Below are 20628 nucleotides of genomic sequence, written 5' to 3'. Positions count from 1 at the left end.
GGTTACAGGTAGGGGGCGCTATAACTCAAGCTGTGGTAGTGCGCCCTACTGGGTACTGTACTGAGACATGTGTAGGAAAATGCCAATGTAGGCTATTTAAAAACGCTACTGAGCGCCTGCCATGTACTGTTTTCACCTAGGCAAAGTAAATAAAGTAGCCCTATCAAAATGATCAAGTTTCATAAATGTAAAAGCAAATAGCTTATAACTGTGTTAAAAAGTGTGCTGCTTCCAGAAATAAAGTATTGAGAGGTAATTTATATATGCTGTCATTTGGGAAAGAACTAATCACCCACCTGACCTGAAACTCATTGTTATATGGCTTAGCCTCCTCACGGGTCATTTATAATTTGAATATCCATAAAGGACAAAGGGAAGTTTACTATACTACACGAAGCCATAGTGATGAAAATTAACAGGGCTCCCACGTGATCTATCTACATTGGAGCTGCAGTGATCCTCAGTATCTGATATAATGTAATAATGTCTCTCTGACCATCACACAATGTATTTGTCTCTCTGTCTTTCTGTTCAGAGAAAACACCATATTATGGTATGGTACCGATTATTTAATTACAACCACAATTTCCTTACATGCACTTAGGCCAAGTATAGGCCAGTATTGACTTTGGCCGTGTGTAAATAAAATGCAAAGCATCTTAAAGATGGACTAACCTATTGAGATTGAAATGTAACTACCCTACAAAACAGTGCATTCATTCATAGCCTACCCCTCAAGTGGTCGGCTGAATTGAGTGCTGCGGGTACATCTGTCGTTGTCGGAGTCGGGACAAATACTCAAGTCAAGTAAAGTCTCGTTTATTTGTCATTAGATTGAATACAAGTACAATACAATGCAATGAAATGCCTGAGGCAGAGCAGCTCTACAACATCAATCAACATCAACAATAGAATGTAATAAGGATAATAGCTACAATATAAACATCAACAGTGACATTTAATACATTAAAAATAATACTTTTAGCCAAATAGCCAAAATGCGAGGTGTTCACCTTACTCCGTCTCCTTCTCCCATTACGTTACTCTCTCTCACTATATGCGATCACTTTGTGTGGTGGTGGTGGTGCGCGTTGACAAATGCTCCTACTGCAGTAGATTGTAGCACAAGTTTGGATGAGATGGGATTGACATACTGACAAATATACAGTATATGCAACGCTCTCGTGATCAGAGCTGTTTATCGCGTCAGGACGGGTGCATTCGGGTAAAACAGCTTTAGCCCTTGTGTCATTTACCTGAGCCGATCATTTTCATGCCTTTCACTCACACTAACCATGACGTTATTCTCCCATCAAAAGTCACCATAATTGCTTGTTTAACAGGTGGTATGCAAAATGTTCCTCACAATTTTTTTGGCAGCACCCCCTCGCGAAATATACTTCCTACGTCCGTGCACATATACAGTACACCGTCCTTTAAACACCATTACACATCATCTCTATTCGACAAAAGAAAACACATGAAAGTTAGGCTATGTGAAAAGGCATGGGGCTGGTCAATCATAAGTGTATTGCAAACCTTATCTCAAGTCATGATTTATTATTCTCAGCATTTGAGGTATTCATTGAGTCAAAAAAGTCAGAGTTGTCAAAATAGCTATATTTTCATAAAAGTTCATAAAAGTGGTTTACTCTCATCTTTAAGAAGTGGAACACAGAAGCAACGTCATCCTCAGCTGGGGAGCATCCTCCTCGCGATACCGTCAATTTGGGTCACGAACGGAAACGAGGCGGACCCATGCGCCCTGCTCCTCCCACGGATGGCGCGGGTCGGTTTAAATACCCCGTTAGGATGCTGCAGCCAGTGGATTGGAAGGATAGTTCACCCGAACGTTTACCTGTGCTTCTGCTTCCCCCCTGGAATACTGACTCGAGCCAGCATTGAAGGATACATTCCCACATAAAGGGAAGGAAAACAGAGTGAGTAGCCTATAGGAACTTAACAAATGTTGACTGTGAGGAGTAGAAAGCAATATGCACTGGATAGACCTGCTATGCAATTTCAAGCTGCTTCGACTTTAAATGATGTTAGCCAGTGTGGAATATAGAAATATCTGACTGTTTTGTTGAGGAGTAGCCTATAGAGAAAAGGAAAACAACTTCTCGGATGTCAGAATGGTTAGACCTACACCTGTTTGAATATTTAAGTGTTGACAATCAATGTTTAAACGAAAGGTGTAGACTACATTTTTTGTCATTCCATATATTATGCTACAACTTGCAATAGGATGTTATTATTTTATTAAGTTAAACGTCTTTTTACGTTTTAATATATATATATATATATATATATATATATATATATATATATATATATATATATATATATATATATATATATATATATATATATATAACACATCACATGACACCTTTATGTGAAGTGTGTTTTAGCCCATTTCTCAATCCATCAATCCTAGCACCCTATGAAAGAGCAGTGCACATTCAGAGACACAACATCAGCCTTCAGCTGCAGCCTTAATGTGTCAGTCCCCACACATCACAGCACCTTGTGACATGTCCCCATTTTGGTGTAAACGGTAAGCTTGGATGGGCACATGAGTTACTCCTTATAAGGTATTATATTGGGAAGTCCCTACATCCCTCTGTAGGCCACTAAGACACTGTCACTGAAGAGAAGGTACCCAAACATGGTCATCCCAGAATGGCACCTCAGCTGTTTTATTGTAGTGGTTATCATTGTGATATTTTACATAGTTTATTGCATTATGGACACTGCAAGGCAGACAGTACCACCTTGTGCTCCACAGGGAGAGAAGAGGAGGAGTGAGTAAGTAATGCAAACAGCTTGAGATTGAATGTATGCTGTTTGTAAAGCTTATCAGGTTACTGATAAGGAAGAGAGAGAGACAGAGAGAGAGAGGACGGACAGACAGACAGACAGACAGACAGACAGACAGACAGACAGACAGACAGACAGACAGACAGACAGACAGACAGAAAGAAAGATGGTCCTCAGTGGTCCCGCTGGGACCATATATACAAAAAATTGCATCAGCTAAATGGCATAGATATTATATTATAAAGACAAAAAGAAAGAAAGACAGAAAGACTAGCAGACTGACTGTCTAATGTGGCATCCTTTCTTTGTTGTCTAATTCTCCTTCATCCACAATCAGACAGGTTATAGTCCATCAATCCTGTATTTTCATGTGGATGAAGGAAAGGAAGCCATTTTAAACTATTGAGACAGACTCTTGAAATGCTGTCTTCTGCTATGCTGTATTGTTTAGATCTGTTATGGGTCAGGGGTCAACAAACGAATGAATGGATCAGCTATTTTCTTCCACATGTGAGGGCAGCTGATTTAATCGTTGTTGTTGTTGTTGTTGTTTTGTTGGCGTTTTCGTCTATGCCTCTGTTTATGTCCATAAAGACCAATTGGATATCCGCGTGAGGGATTATATAGCACATTGCTTTGTATTGTATTGTATTGTATTGTATTGTATTGTATTGTATTGTATTGTATTGTACTTTACTATATTGCTCCACAGCTCTGAGATCAACTCAACTACCACCGACTTGTCTAAGATGGCTGCCAGCGATGACAGTGAGTTCCTCTTCCTGGACAACGACCTCCGGAACAGCGGGGTGGCACAGGCAGATTGGTCGGCCAAGAAGATGGTATGGATCCCGTCAGAGAAGGAGGGCTTTGAGGCAGCCTGCATCAAGGAGGAGAAGGGGGATGAGGTACTGGTCTGCTACAATGACATTGACATTTGACAGAGACCAATTCTAAATAGGCCACTAGCCCATTTTCCCAAGGGACTTTGGAATACTTTGTAAATCTGAAAAGAGTACCGTGGCAAAATGCTCCACCTTGCTCAGTTCCATTTGGTTCGAAAAGCAAATATACTTCCTGAAGAACCACGAGACTGGTGACATCGTTGTCTAATCCCTTTTGTCATTTAAGGTGCTGGTGGAGCTCTCTAACGGCCAAAAGGCGACGGTCAATAAAGATGACATCCAGAAGATGAACCCGCCCAAGTTCAGTAAGGTGGAGGACATGGCCGCTCTCACCTGCCTGAACGAAGCCTCTGTGCTGCACAACCTCAAGGAGAGGTACTTCTCCAGCCTCATCTATGTAAGTATACTGGACATAAATAGACCTATGTGGTCATATGAAACCCATACACACATGCACAGACATATACTGTGTGGGCACACACACTCGCACACCACACACTCGAACACCACACACACACACACACACACACACACACACACACACACACTCGCACACCACACACACACACACACACACACACACACACACACACACACACACACACACACACACACACACACACACATTATATTACAAGCCAGTACTAACTGTTATACCTGCGGGAAGCACCCCTTGGTTTTATGAGTGATAATAAATAATTTTGTTTTAAATGACCGGCCATAATGTACAGTCCGAATACAATTAATATAAACTGTGCCATCCCACTTTAATACATACTTAAATATATATTCAGTAGATGAACATGCTGAGCCTGACCTCCTCCTCCTCCCTGTCCTCCTCCTCAGACCTACTCTGGCCTGTTCTGTGTGGTAGTGAACCCCTATAAGATGCTGCCCATCTACTCAGAGAAGATCATAGAGATGTACAAGGGCAAGAAGCGCCATGAGGTGCCCCCCCACATCTACGCCATCACAGACAATGCCTACCGGAACATGATGCAAGGTAACAAGACCACCGGAGAACGTGTGTGTGTGTGTGTGTGTGTGTGTGTGTGTGTGTGTGTGTGTGTGTGTGTGTGTGTGTGTGTGTGTGTGTGTGTGTGTGTTTGTGTTACTCACTGAGAGGAGATTGCCTATGAAAAGTCTTGCCTATGAAATCTTTCTGTATGTAAGAGAGAATTTGTTCAGTTCACTCTTTAGGTATTTAGAAGGTATTGGAACTCCTTTATATTACACATGATGACTCATTAGACATCGACTGTTACATGGCTGGTGGGTATGGTCTAGTAGTGACCTCAAACCAAGCCCTACTTTCCACCCTTCAGACAAGGGTGACACTTCCAAAATACCCATACATGGAGTAGTGAGACTTTCCAATAGACTTCTCCATCCATCTGCTATTTTTAGCCAATAACAAGTGATGAAGCTAATCTCCTTCTGAACTAAACTTATGCCACAACCTATCCTCCTCCTCTCTCCTTATCCCTCTCTCCCCCTCTCTCCCACACCCACTCTCCCTCTCTCTCTCTCTCTTTATGTTTCTCCACAGACCGTGAGGACCAGTCCATTCTCTGCACGTGAGTCAAAACACCAAACACTGACTTTTTTTCCATCACATGACCCCCCCCACACACACCTTGGTCACTAAGCTGGAGATCGACAGAGCAGAGGAGGTTAGTGATGGTAGTGTTCAAGTTATTGCCGATTTGCATGGGCAAACAGTGAAGACGTGAGAATACACAGTGTGTTGGCTCAGCTTCGTTTTACAGCTAGAGATTACTTAGAGCAGTCTTTATCAAAGTCTTTCATGCTCATCTTTACTCTTTTCACTCTGGGAAGCCACACACACACACACACACACACACACACACACACACACACATAACCTGAACTCAATGCACCCCTCGCCTCCTACACCCATAACCCCTCTTCACTGCACCCTAACCTCCCTAACCCCTCTACCCCTCTCCCCCTGTCCCCCAGAGGTGAGTCTGGTGCAGGGAAGACAGAAAACACTAAGAAGGTGATCCAGTACCTGGCTGTGGTGGCCTCCTCCCACAAGGGCAAGAAGGACACCGGCACTGTGAGTATTACCTCTACTATACACCAGTAAACCTGTTCAGAATCAGACAGAGAGAGACATAGAAAGGAAACGTTGAAAGTTGGAAAGTTGGAAACATTTGGTGTGATTTAAATCAGTGGAATACATACAAACATACAAAGTTCCTCTATTATCTGTTTAACTTGATATTTAGAGACTTATTTCTAGACTTTTAGGTCAATTGTATTGTAACATAATGGTTATAAAAAAAAACAAAGAGGAAATTGAGATGAATAGACATAGGCATATCAATACCTACTGCATAAGCACGGTAAAGAATGATACAGTATGACATTTCTGTGTGACAGGATTCAAATGCACCAGCACTAGCCAAGGTACTGTATAGACACACATTTTGTACACAGCATCTTTTTAGAGCTCAATGTCTTCTGTGTGCAGTTTTGGTGGTGGTTTTGCTTTACTTTGTGGGATGCTGCTTTGCCAGATCTTTTGATGGTCTGTAACCTAACATGCATAAAGACTTGAGTCCATAGTTGATCATCAATACCATCCCGAGGGACAAATTAAGAAGAGAAGAAGGCCCCTGCTCAGTTTCATATCCCTTTTGGTGGACTCCCATGCAGGCTGAAAATAATGGGAGTAATGACAATGGAAATAAAAGGTGTACTTGTTAGACACTACCCTCTAGTGACCATTTATTATAACCATATTGTAATATTATGCTCCCTTATAACAACAGGCAGGAGCCTTAGCTTATGTGAGTATAAAGAGACTGTGTTGTCTTCCCTGTCTTTACCAGTTGCATGCGAGCGTATCTCCTCCCTAGATTAGATCCAATTTGATTATCAGTCTCTCCTCTCCTGACCGGTAGTGCGCAAACACTCTTGTAAACTCCACGTTAATCTCATTGAATTAAAAGTAGTTGCCTGTACGAATAGGGAGTGCACAGTGTTTGAAACATCAATGTTATCTCAAGATTTTCATCACCTCCACTTTGCGGTGCTCCGTGAGTTGTTTCAGTTCTTTTGCATGATTCCCTCTTGAAATTCCTACACTCTTTCCTGACTGTAGCATGCTTTTTTGAATGTTATGCCATTCATCATCATATGATGTAATATAGACCATATAATTGCATAGAATTGACTTTGCTTTTTAGTTTGTTATTGTGTAATAATATGCACTGGAAAGATGATAGAGAATATGGTATGTTGTTTATAATAATTTCCCTTGTTGACCTGTAGGGGGAGCTAGAGAAGCAGCTTCTGCAAGCCAACCCCATTCTGGAGGCCTTTGGAAACGCCAAAACCGTCAAGAATGACAACTCCTCACGATTCGTAATTCAACTCACTCCTCTGAAATCATTCCATCCTTAGTTATCAGAGTACAGACTGCTATTTTAGTGTTATCATATTTTCTCATACAACCTTTCTCTCTGCAGGGCAAGTTCATAAAGCTCAACTTTGATGTGACAGGATGCATGGTCGGAGCCTTCATCGATACTTGTATCCTCTGTCAAATGTTTTGAGTGAGAAATTAATAAAGATGCGGTGGAGGGGGAGTGGTTGGTATAACCTACCGTTGAATTGTAGTGTAGTGTCATGTATGTAAGGTTCTATGCTGTCAATTATGCTTTCTTACCATTCTAACCACTGTCCAATCACCAATTTATACATTTTTATAATGCAGTGTGGGACTCAGACGTGTCATATTGGAGTGTAAAGTCTAGCAGTTGTTTCTTCACCACAGAGTTTCTCTTTAACCCTTCCCTTACCATCAGACCTGCTGGAGAAGTCTCGTTGTATCCGCCAAGCAAAGATCGAAAGAGCCTTCCACATCTTCTACTACATGGTGGCTGGAGCCAAAGACAAACTGCGTGGTGAGGAGTGGGACAGGAGTTTCTCACTGAGAGACTCAGCAGTTAGTCCCGTCAAAAGATTAGAGTCAGATAATCTTTAGATAAACAACAAACAGATGGAATACCACACTTGAAATTATAAGACTTTATTTCCAATGACTTATTTATTTATTTCAGTTTTCTTGCTGCACATAAGAACATGTACATGAAACATCTCACAGGAATTTGTAAACTCCTATATTTGGTTAAACTGTTCCCTGTGTCTCTGTAGAGGACCTGTTGCTCGAGGGCTTCGGTAGCTACCGTTTTCTAGTGGCAGGCCACGTCGAAGTGCCAGGCCAGGAGGACGACGAGATGTTCGAGGAGACGTTGCTGGCCATGGAGATCATGGGCTTCACCGAGGAAGAGAGGCTAGGTAGAGGGAGGATCTCTCTTTCTCTCTCTCTCTCTTTGTTGTGTGTATCTGTCTTTATTGATCTCATTCTGTCTTTTTTTCTCTTTCTCTCGCTCTATCTCAGTGTATTTTTGTCTTTATTGGTCTCTTTCTCTCACTGTCCCCCCCCCCCCCCATCTCTGTGATATCTGTCTTTCTGGCCCCCTGTAGGGATGATGAAGGTGGTGTCCACTGTGCTTCAGCTGGGAAATATAGAGTTCAAGAAGGAGAGGAACCAGGAGCAGGCTACCATGCCCGACAACACAGGTATAGTACACAGGTAACAACAAAGGTACAACACAGGTAATGTAACAATACTAGAGGTTATTTATGTCCTAATGACAATAACATGCAATTATAATATCCTAAATGATATATAAAACAGGTAGCGTAGTACAAGGGTAACACATGTAACAGTGCATATAAGACATGACACAGGCAAATATGGTCTGAGGATTCAGGTACTGTAACAAATAACACAAGTAAGCGACAACAGGACATAGGTTACTGACATCAGAGCAACATACTAAGATTGTTGGCTTTGATTCAGATTTTACTTTTTTATGTATCCAGTATGGCATATGATCTTTGTATCCCTCCTCTTTCCTCTCTCGCTTCCCTCTCCTTTCCATCTCTCTCTCTCTCTCTCTCTCTCTCTCTCTCTCTCTCTCTCTCTCTCTCTCTCTCTCTCTCTCACTCTCCCTCTCTCCAGCGGCTCAGAAGGTGTGCCACCTGCAGGGCATCAACGTGACAGACTTCACCCGGGCCATCCTCACCCCGCGCATCAAGGTGGGCAGAGAGGTGGTGCAGAAGGCCCAGACCAAAGAGCAGGTAAACAGAAGATCCTACTAGGTCCTGCTACTAGAGAGTCTTCATTTGGAATTTATACATTTTATAAAATATAATCCTGTATGCATGTAACATTTTGGAATTCTGGAAAATGATCTATATTTTCTACATTCAGTGCGCAATTCTCATCATATCTCAGTCAAGCAAATCCAATGCATCCAACATCCAACAATCCCTCCCTTTCTCTCCCCCACTCTCCCCTCCCTCCCCCCTCTCCCTGTCTTCCACAGGCTGATTTTGCCATCGAGGCCCTGGCCAAGGCCATGTACGAGCGTCTGTTTCGTTGGATCCTGCTGAGGGTGAACAAGACCCTAGACAAGTCGAAGCGCCAGGGAGCCTCCTTCCTGGGCATCCTGGACATCGCTGGCTTTGAAATCTTTGAGGTGAGAGGGGAGCTGCAGCCCTGTAAGACCAGGATGACCTCTACCTCTACTCTAACCTCTAAGGTGTTATTGAACTCTACTTTATGTTAACATCCATATTTTCTTGCCATAGGACAACTCCTTCGAGCAGCTGTGCATCAACTACACCAACGAGAAGCTGCAGCAGCTGTTCAACCACACCATGTTCATCCTGGAGCAGGAGGAGTACCAGAGGGAGGGAATCGAGTGGAGCTTTATCGACTTTGGCCTGGACCTGCAGCCCTGCATCGAGCTCATTGAGAGGCCGGTCAGAACTGGGTCATAATTACACTCACACACATACACATACACACACACACACACACACACACACACACACACACACACACACACACACACACACACACACACACACACACACACACACAAGCAAACACATAAACACAGATTTCTCCATATCTAAACATAACATCAACACACCATAACTTAATTTAGCACAAAATCCTAATTTAATTTATTTCCCATAGAATAACCCTCCTGGTATCCTGGCCCTGCTGGATGAGGAGTGCTGGTTCCCCAAGGCCACAGATCTGTCCTTTGTGGAGAAGCTGATGAACACCCATGTGAGCCACTGCAAGTTCTCCAAGCCCAAATCACTCAAAGACAAGACCACGTTCTCTGTACTGCACTATGCTGGCAAGGTGAGACACACCTTGAGTAAAATCAATAAATCTTGTCTTCGACAATGCTCCAAAATAGGGTCTGTTCACTCTCATGGTTCTAAGTACCCATACCTAATTTGGAACCAGATGGAACTTAGCTTGCTTTCACTTCTACTGTGTACAATTTGACATAATAGTTCACCAGTTGGTCATTGTCATGTATCTCTAGGTGGACTACAACGGCTCCAACTGGCTGACTAAGAACATGGACCCTCTGAATGACAACGTGACAGCTCTGCTCAACAACTCCTCCAGCCTCTTCATACAGGACCTCTGGAAGGATGGTGAGTCCGAGTCATCTTGCCAACACAACTGTAATGTTACTCAACTGTAACAGGGGTAGCAACTTCATTATGATCAAGGGACCAGTTCTGTAAATGTCAACATCAAGTGGGTCATGACAATCATTATAAAAAAATTTAAAAAAAACTCTGTATACAGTATGATTACTAGTTGGTGGTAGTACTATATCATTATGGCTGAAAACCCTATTTTTGCAGTCTTTGATGTAAACCCAAACACGGCAGCTATATCTTGTAGATGTTTGACAACAGAGACTGCTCAGACGGACTTCTAAGAACATAGATTACCGCATAATAAATGTGCAGTTACTAGAACCTTCCTTCTCTCATTCATTTCCTCCTCCCACTCTCTTTCTCTTCCTCCCTCACTCAGTGGACCGTGTGGTGGGCCTGGAGACCATCAATAAGATGTCAGAGAGCTCCATGCCCAGTGCCACCAAGTCTAAGAAGGGCATGTTCCGCACAGTGGGTCAGCTCTACAAGGAGTCGCTGGGCAAGCTCATGACCACCCTGCACAACACCCAGCCCAACTTCATACGCTGCATCATCCCCAACCACAAGAAGATGGTAGGTGACCGTTCTACGGACCCCCTTAGCCTCCCAACTGTTACCCCCTTATCCTACTCCCTTGGTCAATCACCCACTCCCCACTCTGGCTTTCGTTATACAAACCCATTCACCCTACCATTCACCCTAACCGACCCCCTTGTATGACTTATAGGCCCTATTTGCTCTGATGACGTTACCGCCAAAAAACTAAAACCTAAACAAATGTTTGTAAAAAAAAACACAATGACATACCTGGCTAAACAAAGGTTGTATGTCTATCATCGGTTACAATAGACTCAAATCGGAGAAAATATTTTTGTACAACTTAAGGTAGCTCCTCTGTCAAATGGCTACTGTTTTATACCCAATGAATTTGTGCTCTCAGAACTGCTTTTTTGGGATCATTTTGATTGTCTCAGTTTGTTGCTAATAATCTGAATATCAATCAACTGATCAACCTCTGCCTTCCCTGTGTGTAGGCGGGGAAGATGGATGCCAACCTGGTTCTGGAGCAACTCAGGTGTAACGGGGTTCTGGAGGGGATTCGCATCTGCAGACAGGGGTTCCCCAACCGCATCGTGTTCCAGGAGTTCCGCCAACGGTGAGAAACAGAACCGTGAGGAACCATTGTTGTGTTTGTGTATCTGCATCCCAATTTGAAATGTACATTTGCACTCTGGTCACAGCTATGAGATCCTGGCTGCAAACGCCATCCCTAAAGGCTTCATGGATGGGAAACAGGCTTGCTGTTTGATGGTGAGTTGAGTGATCGATACACATACATCCATATCAACCATAGATACTGTATATAACTATCTGGATATGTCACCCCTCTCCACCTCTCTCCCAGGTGAAGCACTTGGACCTGGACCCTAACCTGTTCCGTATCGGCCAGAGTAAGATGTTCTTCAGGACCGGGGTGCTGGCTCAGCTGGAGGAGGAGAGAGACCTCAAACTCACCGTGGTCATCATTGCCTTCCAGGCGCATGCCAGAAGCTTCCTCGCACGCAAGTAAGACACACACATGCTAGCACACACACACACACACACACACACACACACACACACACACACACACACACACACACACACTGCAAGACAAGTCTTCATTTCTATTCTTGTCTATAATCATTTTATGTCCAGAGTTTAAGTAAACCATGACCTGTTTTTGTCTTCTTCCCACAGGGCCTTCGCAAAGAGACAGCAGCAGCTGACTGCTATGAAGGTGATCCAGAGGAACTGTGCTTGCTACCTTATACTCAAGAACTGGCAGTGGTGGAGACTCTTCACCAAGGTACACACACTCAAAAACGTCATTTGATATGTGAAAAATGTAGCAAAACGAAGCGAACTGAAAGTTCTCCAGATTGATAGTGATGATAGTGTTAACCCACTTATTATCTACATTTTGATTGGTCTTCTTATCTGTCCATCCTCCAGGTGAAGCCCTTGCTCCAAGTTACCCGACAGGAAGAGGAAATGGTTCAGAAGGATGAGGAGCTGAAGGAGGCCCAAGATGTGGCTCAGAAGACCCAGACGGAGCTGAAGGAGATCTCCCAGAAACACACACAGGTGAGACTGACACATACACACACACACACACACACACACACACACACACACACACAGAGGTGAGACTGACACTCACCGTCCTTTACCTCTCTGTGTGTAGTTGGTAGAGGAACGAGCCCAGCTCCAGGAGAAACTCCATGCTGAGACAGAGCTGTACATGGAAGCAGAGGAGATGAGAGTGAGACTGGAGGCCAAGAAGCAGGAGCTGGAGGAGGTGCTGCACGAGATGGAGGCGCGGCTGGAGGAGGAGGAGGACCGTAGCCAGAACCTGCTGCAGGAGAGGAAGGACATGCAGCAGCAGCTACAGGTGGGCAGAACCAAAATCCAACCTCCTCCACTGTCTCCCATGATAGTTACAGATTGATAGAGCCAAAATGGCCGACCTCCTCCACTGTCTGTCAGGTGGGAACAAGTTGTAAAAGCCAACATAGCGGTCTGTAATGTCTGCCATAAAACTTCAAAATGTGGAGGCAACTAGACAAGTTGAATTTTCAAGCAGAAACGTGGGGTCATGCAAAAGCAGACACACAATATAAGCTTTACTTGGTAGCAGTCAAATAGCATAAGTTACATAATCCTGTGACATCTGTGACTCCCACCTCAGGCCATGGAATCCCACTTGGCTGAGGAGGAGGACTCTCGTCAGAGACTGCAGCTGGAGAAGGTCACCGTGGAGGGGAAGATCAAGAAACTAGAAGAGGACGTGCTGGTCATGGAGGATCAGAACAACAAACTGCTCAAGGTGTGTGTGTGTGTGTGTGTGTGTGTGTGTGTGTGTGTGTGTGTGTGTGTGTGTGTGTGTGTGTGTGTGTGTGTGTGTGTGTGTGTGTGTGTGTGCGTGCGTCTGTGTGTGTGCGTCTGTGTCTGTGTGTGTGTAACATCTCCTTTGCTGCCCTAGGAGCGGAAGCTTCTGGAGGAGAGGGTCGCTGACTTCAGCTCCAACCTGGCTGAGGAAGAGGAGAAGTCCAAGAACCTGACCAAGCTGAAGAACAAACATGAGTCCATGATCTCTGACCTTGAGTGTCAGTCACTGATCTTTGATCTTAAACCCAGAAAGATTGGAAGCATTGGATTTGTCATAAATCTCTGTTGACGCTAAAAACTCTTGATTATAAGATTGTATAAGTTGAAACTTACTGTTAGACCATTTTTCTGCAAACACAAGATAACTGGTAATACCTCATTCTGAGATGAGACTTGTGACAAGTCATTCATTGCATTTACGACTGAATCCTTAAGCATTTTACCTGTTGCTGTTATTCAAATTGTTTGACATTCTTTATCTTCCTCGCCACCTGTCCAGTGAGAATGAAGAAGGAGGAGAAAGGGCGGCAGGATGTGGAGAAGGCCAAGAGGAAGTTGGAGGCGGAGCATGCAGACCTCCAGGAGCAGCTAGCCGATCTGCTGGCCCAGATAGCTGAGCTCAAAGCCCAGCTGGACGCCAAGGACGAGGAGTTACTGGCCAGCCAGGCTCGGTAATCAACATGACTGTAGATTGAAACCTAACATCACATTTGGAACATACTTACTACAGAGTCCCACTGACTCTGATGGTCTATAGACTACTTTCTAGCCCTCTCTTTCCTTCTCCTCTCTCTCTCTCTCTCTCTCTCTCTCTCTCTCTTCTTCTCTCTCTCTCTCTTCTCCCCCCTTCTCCTCTCCCCTCCTCCCTCTCTGTCTCACTCCATCCTTCCCTGTCTCCCCCCCCCACCCTCAGTCTGGAGGAAGAGGGTGCCCAACGTGCAGCAGCAGTGAGGCGGTTGAGGGAGCTGGAGGGTCTGCTTGGAGAGATGCAGGAAGACTTGGAGGCTGAGAGGGCCGCCCGGGGGAAGGCTGAGGCCGCGCGCAGGGACCTGGGCGAGGAGCTGGACGCTCTCCGGTCAGAGCTGGAGGACACCCTGGACACCACCGCCGCTCAGCAGGAGCTACGGTCAGTCAGCAGGACCGCAGAGGGAACCGACTATGCAGTTGGAGTGATCTTGTGCCCTAGTTGCACTTTGTCTGTGAATAAATAGAAATAAAAATAGAATAGAGTTATGATGTCATATCACATGCCTCAGGAATTAATTAATGAGGTTGGGGTTGGGGAGCTGATCCTAGATACGTTTATAACTCTAGTCAGTTTCCTCACCTCTTATTTGTCTTCTTTGCCTTTTGGGGAGGGATTTAGGTATGGGATGCTGTTGAAGAACTTTGTGACAAATATATAGTTTTAAAGAGCTCTATATAAATAAAGTTTAATTGAGTGTTTGATTTCCAGGGCAAAGCGTGAGCAGGAAGTGGCTGTGCTGAAGAAGGCCATGGAGGACGAGGGGAGGAACCACGAGGCCCAGGTTCAGGAGATGAGACAGAAACACACACAGGCTGTAGAGGAGCTGAGTGAACAGCTGGAGCAGGCCAAGAGAGTACGCACATCACAGAAACACACACACACACGCACGCACGCACGTATGTTGGCAACTCAGATGTCAACCCTGCTTTATTTTCCCCCCTTATCTAACTTTCTTCTCCTCCCCTTCACTTCCTCCCCTCACTCCACCTCCCCTCCACCCCAGGTGAGGGCCAGTCTGGAGAAGGCCAAGCAGGGTCTGGAGAAAGAGTCTTCTGACCTTGGCGCTGACCTCCGCTCATTGGCCAACGCCAAGCAGGAAGTGGAGCACAAGAGAAAGAAGGTTGAAGGTCAACTGGCCGACGTGCAGTCCCGCTTCAACGAGAGCGAGAGGCAGAAGGGGGAGCTAGGAGAAAGAGTCTCAAAGATGACCGTAAGTCAAGTGTTTACCCAGAAATGGGAGGTACAGTATGAGATGAAAATGCTAAAAGAGGAAAACCTTAAATCTAAAGCCCAAAGAACACAGCATGGGATTATCACATGACAACCTTCAAATTTACTTTGGGCTGTTACACGAAAAAAAAAAATCTCCCCTCATCCACTCTTTTCATCTCTCAGTCGGAGTTGGACAGTGTGACTGGTCTGCTGAATGAGGCGGAGGGGAAGAACATCAAGCTGAGCAAAGACGTGTCCAGCCTTGGCTCCCAGCTACAGGATGCACAGGTGAGAGAGAACTCTATATAAGTTATGACATTTTAATGGGTGCCATGTTGGTACTAAAGTTACCATCACTCTCCCTCTGCCTCCCTCTCTCCCTCCCCCTGTGTCTCTATAGGAGCTGTTAGCTGAGGAGACGCGTCAGAAGCTGAACCTGTCTGGGCGTCTGCGTCAGACAGAGGACGACAGGAACAACTTAATGGAGCAGCTGGAGGAGGAGAGTGAGGTCAAGAGGGCCGTGGAGAGACAGATGTCCAGCCTCAACATACAGGTCAGTACTATAACAGAGAGAGACAGGTCAGTGTTGTAATAGAGAGACAGGTCAGTACTGTAACAGACAGACAGGTCAGTACTGTAACAGAGAGACAGGTCAGTGTTGTAACAGAGAGAGACAGGCCATAACCCTGGTGATTTCGTCTCTCCTTCCCAGCTATCGGACTCTAAGAAGAAGATGGATGAGCTGGGGGGGACGGTGGAGCTGCTGGAGGAAGGGAAGAAGCGGCTGCAGCGCGACCTGGAGGCTGTCAACAGTGAGTATGAGGAGAAGGCCTCGGCCTACGACAAGCTGGACAAGAGCAGGACCCGTATGCAGCAGGAGCTGGAGGACGTCCTGATGGACCTGGACAACCAGAGACAGCTGGTCTCCAACCTGGAGAAGAAGCAGAAGAAGTTTGACCAGGTCAGTAATAGTGTTCCAATTGGACGAAGGCAGTGTATTTAAAATGCATTTTGAGTTGTATGCTAGTGTGGATTTCAGAACGTAGTCAGTCTGTCAGTTCATGTGTAACATTATCCTTCCTCGCTTTTGTTTTAATAACATTGTAAGATATGGTAATAGAAAAGTAAGGACAATACCGTGCCTCCTTTGTCATGAGGTGAAAACAAAGGTGATTTGGCTAAGTCTAGTCACTCAGCTATTCTCCTATCTCTCTCTTCCACTACCCACCTATTTTCCCCACCCCTATCTCCCTCCCTTCCCTACTGCCTCTCCTCTCTCTCCCATCCGTCCCCCCTGCCACCCCACCCAGATGCTAGCAGAGGAGAGGTCCGTGTCCAGTAAGTACGCAGAGGAGCGTGACCGTGCGGAGGCGGAGGCCAGGGAGAAGGAGACACGGGCCTTGTCCCTGGGCAGAGCTCTGGAGGAGAGCCAGGACTCTCTGGAGGAGGCCGAGAGGGCCAACAAGGCCCTGAGGGCAGAGATGGAGGACCTCATCAGCTCCAAGGACGACGTGGGCAAGAATGTGAGTTGGTCTGGCCCCCTGGCTTTTGACACAAAATTGGAGTGTGTAGTTTTTCTTCTTTTTTTGTTGTTGATCAACGCACTCTTAAAAATATTAATTTAGGCTGAAGAGGAGGAGACACCGCATATCTACCTCTCCACTCTTAACTTGTCTATCTCTCTCACTCTTTCACTCTCTCTCTCTCCTCCTCCCCTCTCGTCAGGTTCATGAGCTAGAGAAGGCCAAGCGCGGCCTGGAAGCACAGGTGGCTGAGATGAGGACCCTGATGGAGGAGCTGGAGGATGAGCTGCAGGTGGCGGAGGACGCCAAGCTGCGTCTGGAGGTCAACCAGCAGGCCATGAAGGCCCAGCACGACAGAGACCTGCAGGGACGTGACGAGATGGGCGAGGAGAAGAAGAGACAGCTCCTCAAACAGGTACAATGGATGGTGTCTGTTGGATCTGTGGAAGTTGTTAAGAATGTTTGAGAAATGGTTTAGATTTCAACAGTTTGTAACATCTTATCAATTATAAGCGTGAGAATCTTTCCATTTCAATCAGATAAAGAATGTTTTTGCTCATCCTTTCTCTCAACTTCCCTTCCCCTCTCACTACTTCCTTCTACCCTCTTCTCGCTCCCTCACCCGACACCATCACTCTACATCATCCTCCTCCTTTCCTCTCCCCCTCTTCCCTCCCTCAGGTGCGTGAGTTGGAGACAGAGCTGGAGGATGAGAAGAAGCAGAGGGCCCAGGCCTCAGCAGGGAAGAAGAAGCTGGAGGGGGAGGTGCAGGACCTGGAAGACCAGGTGGAGGCCACCAGCAAGGGGCGCGATGAGGCCGTCAAGCATCTCCGCAAGATCCAGGTAAGCGCAGAAGAAGACCACACAGACCTCACCTTTAATACTCCACCTATAGCACTGTATAGAGCTATACTATACAACATAGCATACTCTCATTTAACATGAGTTATGTGCCACTGACAGATCAGCTGACTCCAGTTCCATCATTAAAAAATTCTAGCCTTGATTGACATGGCTGGCAAAGACACACTGTTGCTACATGAACATTGTAACAGGTTATTTAGTCTGAACAGTGTATGGGGATTGTCCTTTCTTTTCTCACTGTATAACTCCCCCCCGCTCCCCGTCTCCTCATCTCTCCCAGGCCCAGATGAAGGACATGCAGAGAGAGCTGGAGGACTCACGCGCAGCCCAGAAGGAGGTGCTCTCCTCGGCCAGAGAGTCAGAAAAGAGGGCCAAGAGCATGGAGGCTGAGGTCATGCAGCTCCAGGAGGTACTGTTGGCCTACTGATGATGGACACACAGGGCCACATTTCATTTAGACCCCTACAGTGTTCACAGATCTGAATGAAATGATAAATTATTCACTTAGCCTATTGGATGATTCAGTGAAGCCATAACTATATTACCTACAGTATAGGTTACTTTTCTAGTGATTTCAGAACAAGGAAACATCCCCTCTCTCTCTCCCTCCTCTAGGAGCAGGCTGCGGCTGAGAGGGCTCGTAAGCAGGCTGAGACAGAGAGAGACGAGCTGTCTGAGGACCTGGCCAACAACTCCTCTGGGAAGTGAGTCGCACCAGTGACACACAGTAGTTGGCTACAAGTCAGCCAGCAGCCCAGCACAATGACTAGGTTTCAACCTGGATATTGATATTTTCATGTGAATGTATTCATGTCGGGTTGTAACTGAGTACAGTATAGAAAGAACATATTCCATGAAGGTATAGATACAGTACACTTTGTACCGATTCCCTTTACCTGAGGGATATATATATAGCATGCCAACACTTTTCGTCCCTTCCTCCACTCCTCTCTGCCTCTGCTGTGATCTCAGGTCTGCTCTGTCAGATGAGAAGCGTCGTCTGGAGGCTAAGATCATCCAGCTGGAGGAGGAGCTGGAGGAGGAGCAGGCCAACATGGAAACACTCAACGAGCGCCTGAGGAGGAGCCAACAGCAGGTAGGGAAGTGTTCACTAGGCAGGGCTCATGGAAGTAGCAAGCCAACATGGAGATCCCCCATGAGCCAATGTGTACAACGTATATGTAGGTTTTTGTGTTATGTGTGCTTGCTTGGTTGCTTTCAAAGTGATTTATTACAAAATAAATTAAACTAAACTACGCCATCGGCAGATAGGGCCCAAGGAGGAGGAGTGTGCACTAAGTAGGGTGTGGGTCCCAGAGAGGATGTCCTATGGGTCCCAGGGAGGATGTCCCATCTATCTATCTCTTCCCCCCTCTATTGGATACCTGTGCGCCTCTCTAACTCTTCCCCTTAACCCGTGTGTCAGGTGGACCAGCTGAGCGGGGAGCTCCAGGCGGAGCGCTCCTCCTCCCAGACCAGAGAGGGCGCCAGGCAGCAGCTGGAGAGGCAGAACAAGGACATGAAGGCCAAGCTGCAGGAGATGGAGGGCCAGGGCAGGTCCAAGTTCAAGTCCTCCATCACCGCCCTGGAGGCCAAGCTGCGCCAGCTGGAGGAGCAGCTGGAGCTGGAGAACAGGTGTGGGGGAGCCGAGGATGCTGGGAAATGTAGTCCATGCTGAGAGAAGAGCATACATGTACTGTAGCTACAGTGTAGAGAATAAGGTGAGAGTGTGGTTCAGGAAGACTAATGAAACTGGTTGACTTTCATCGTTATGTGTATTCTGTGCAGAGAGAGACAGGCCAGTGGTAAGGCCATGCGTCAGAAAGAGAAGAAACTGAAGGATCTGATCATTCAGATGGAGGAGGAGAGAAAGCATGCAGAGCAGTACAAGGACCAGGTAAAACAAACACACACATACCCCACATGACTGTGAACACACACATACACATTATTTCTCACTGCATAATTTCTCCCTCCTACCCTTCATCCATCCCTCTCTCCAGGCAGACAAGGCTACCGTGCGTGTGAAGCAGCTGAAGCGTCAGCTGGAGGAGGCGGAGGAGGAGTCTCAGCGCATGGCCGCCGCCCGCAGGAAGCTGCAGAGGGAGCTGGACGAGGCCTCTGAGGCCAACGACGGCCTGAGCCGCGAGGTGTCCTCCCTCAGGGGCAAACTCAGGTACTGGAGAGGAACACCTAACCTATATTAACATACGTATAACAACTAATATTTAGGAACATTAACACCCAACCAATATTAACGTATAGTATCTATTGGTAGAAATGATAGTGTCAGGTGCAGGACCAACACTAGTCAGATACATGAGGAAACTGCAGTAAAGAGGTGGAAAGGCAACACACCAGACCTGGGCTGTGTTCAGCAGGGCACATTGTGGGATGTTCTAGCTTGAAATACAGTGTATAATTAGATCATAATATTTCTATGTGCAACATTCAGTGTGTTGCAATCTCCTGAATGCGACCCTGACCCTATGTGATGTTGATATTCCTCCTCCTCTTCCAACTGTGACTCTTAACTCTGCCTCAAACCTGTCCTCAGATATTAACTCTAGCTGAATCATCTTTACATGGGAGCCATCCATACCTAACTTTATTCGGGCACCTACTGCAACTCTGAAGCTTACCCTACCAATTGGGCTGATTTTAATTTAACCAACTCTCAACTCATCCTCTGCCTCCTCCTCTACATCTGCCTCTTACTCCAATTCCAACTTTTCCCTAACATTCCCGGCCTTCCCAGGCGTAGTGGTGGTGGTGGTGTTGGGGAGCCGTCCTTCAGCAGCAGTCCCCGCCGCGTCGGGAGCATGGGCAGTGTGAGCCGGAGGAGCGGGAATATCGAAAACACCGACTTCCAAGAGGAGGAACCCCCGTCGCCACTAACCGGGACCCCCCCTCTGGAGCTTCAAGGGGACATAAATGGGACCCCGCCAGAGTAAGGGGACCTGCGTCCCCCCTCCTTAATTTTACTCTCTTTTTAGTGCTATTATCTATGCATCATCTGTGTGTTCTGATGCATCGATTTCTT

At 46.1% G+C, this 20628-nt stretch overlaps 1 protein-coding gene across 1 annotated transcript; it reads left to right on the top strand.

The window, feature by feature from the left end:
* Nucleotides 1–3572: 3572 nt before the first annotated feature.
* Nucleotides 3573–20539, top strand: LOC310809232 (myosin-11-like; the record flags this gene model as incomplete). Its single annotated transcript, XM_083676425.1, has 42 exons — nucleotides 3573–3731; nucleotides 3955–4125; nucleotides 4575–4731; nucleotides 5278–5305; nucleotides 5712–5811; nucleotides 6530–6547; nucleotides 7032–7124; nucleotides 7229–7292; nucleotides 7568–7666; nucleotides 7917–8060; nucleotides 8250–8345; nucleotides 8791–8909; nucleotides 9158–9310; nucleotides 9423–9596; nucleotides 9817–9990; nucleotides 10181–10295; nucleotides 10687–10880; nucleotides 11342–11463; nucleotides 11549–11618; nucleotides 11713–11873; nucleotides 12048–12156; nucleotides 12303–12434; nucleotides 12535–12741; nucleotides 13039–13176; nucleotides 13333–13456; nucleotides 13738–13909; nucleotides 14152–14364; nucleotides 14695–14839; nucleotides 14990–15196; nucleotides 15382–15486; nucleotides 15599–15751; nucleotides 15911–16159; nucleotides 16509–16721; nucleotides 16924–17136; nucleotides 17403–17564; nucleotides 17866–17994; nucleotides 18201–18289; nucleotides 18558–18681; nucleotides 19012–19220; nucleotides 19374–19482; nucleotides 19589–19761; nucleotides 20350–20539. The coding sequence occupies 42 exons, from the start codon at nucleotides 3573–3575 to the stop codon at nucleotides 20537–20539; spliced, it is 5976 nt and encodes a 1991-aa protein (XP_083532551.1).
* Between the last annotated feature and the right edge of the window lie 89 nt (nucleotides 20540–20628).

Source organism: Argentina silus, assembly GCF_951799395.1.
Source record: "Argentina silus genome assembly, chromosome: 9".
Lineage (NCBI taxonomy): Eukaryota > Metazoa > Chordata > Actinopteri > Argentiniformes > Argentinidae > Argentina > Argentina silus.
This window is presented reverse-complemented; position numbering and strand designations above follow the sequence as displayed.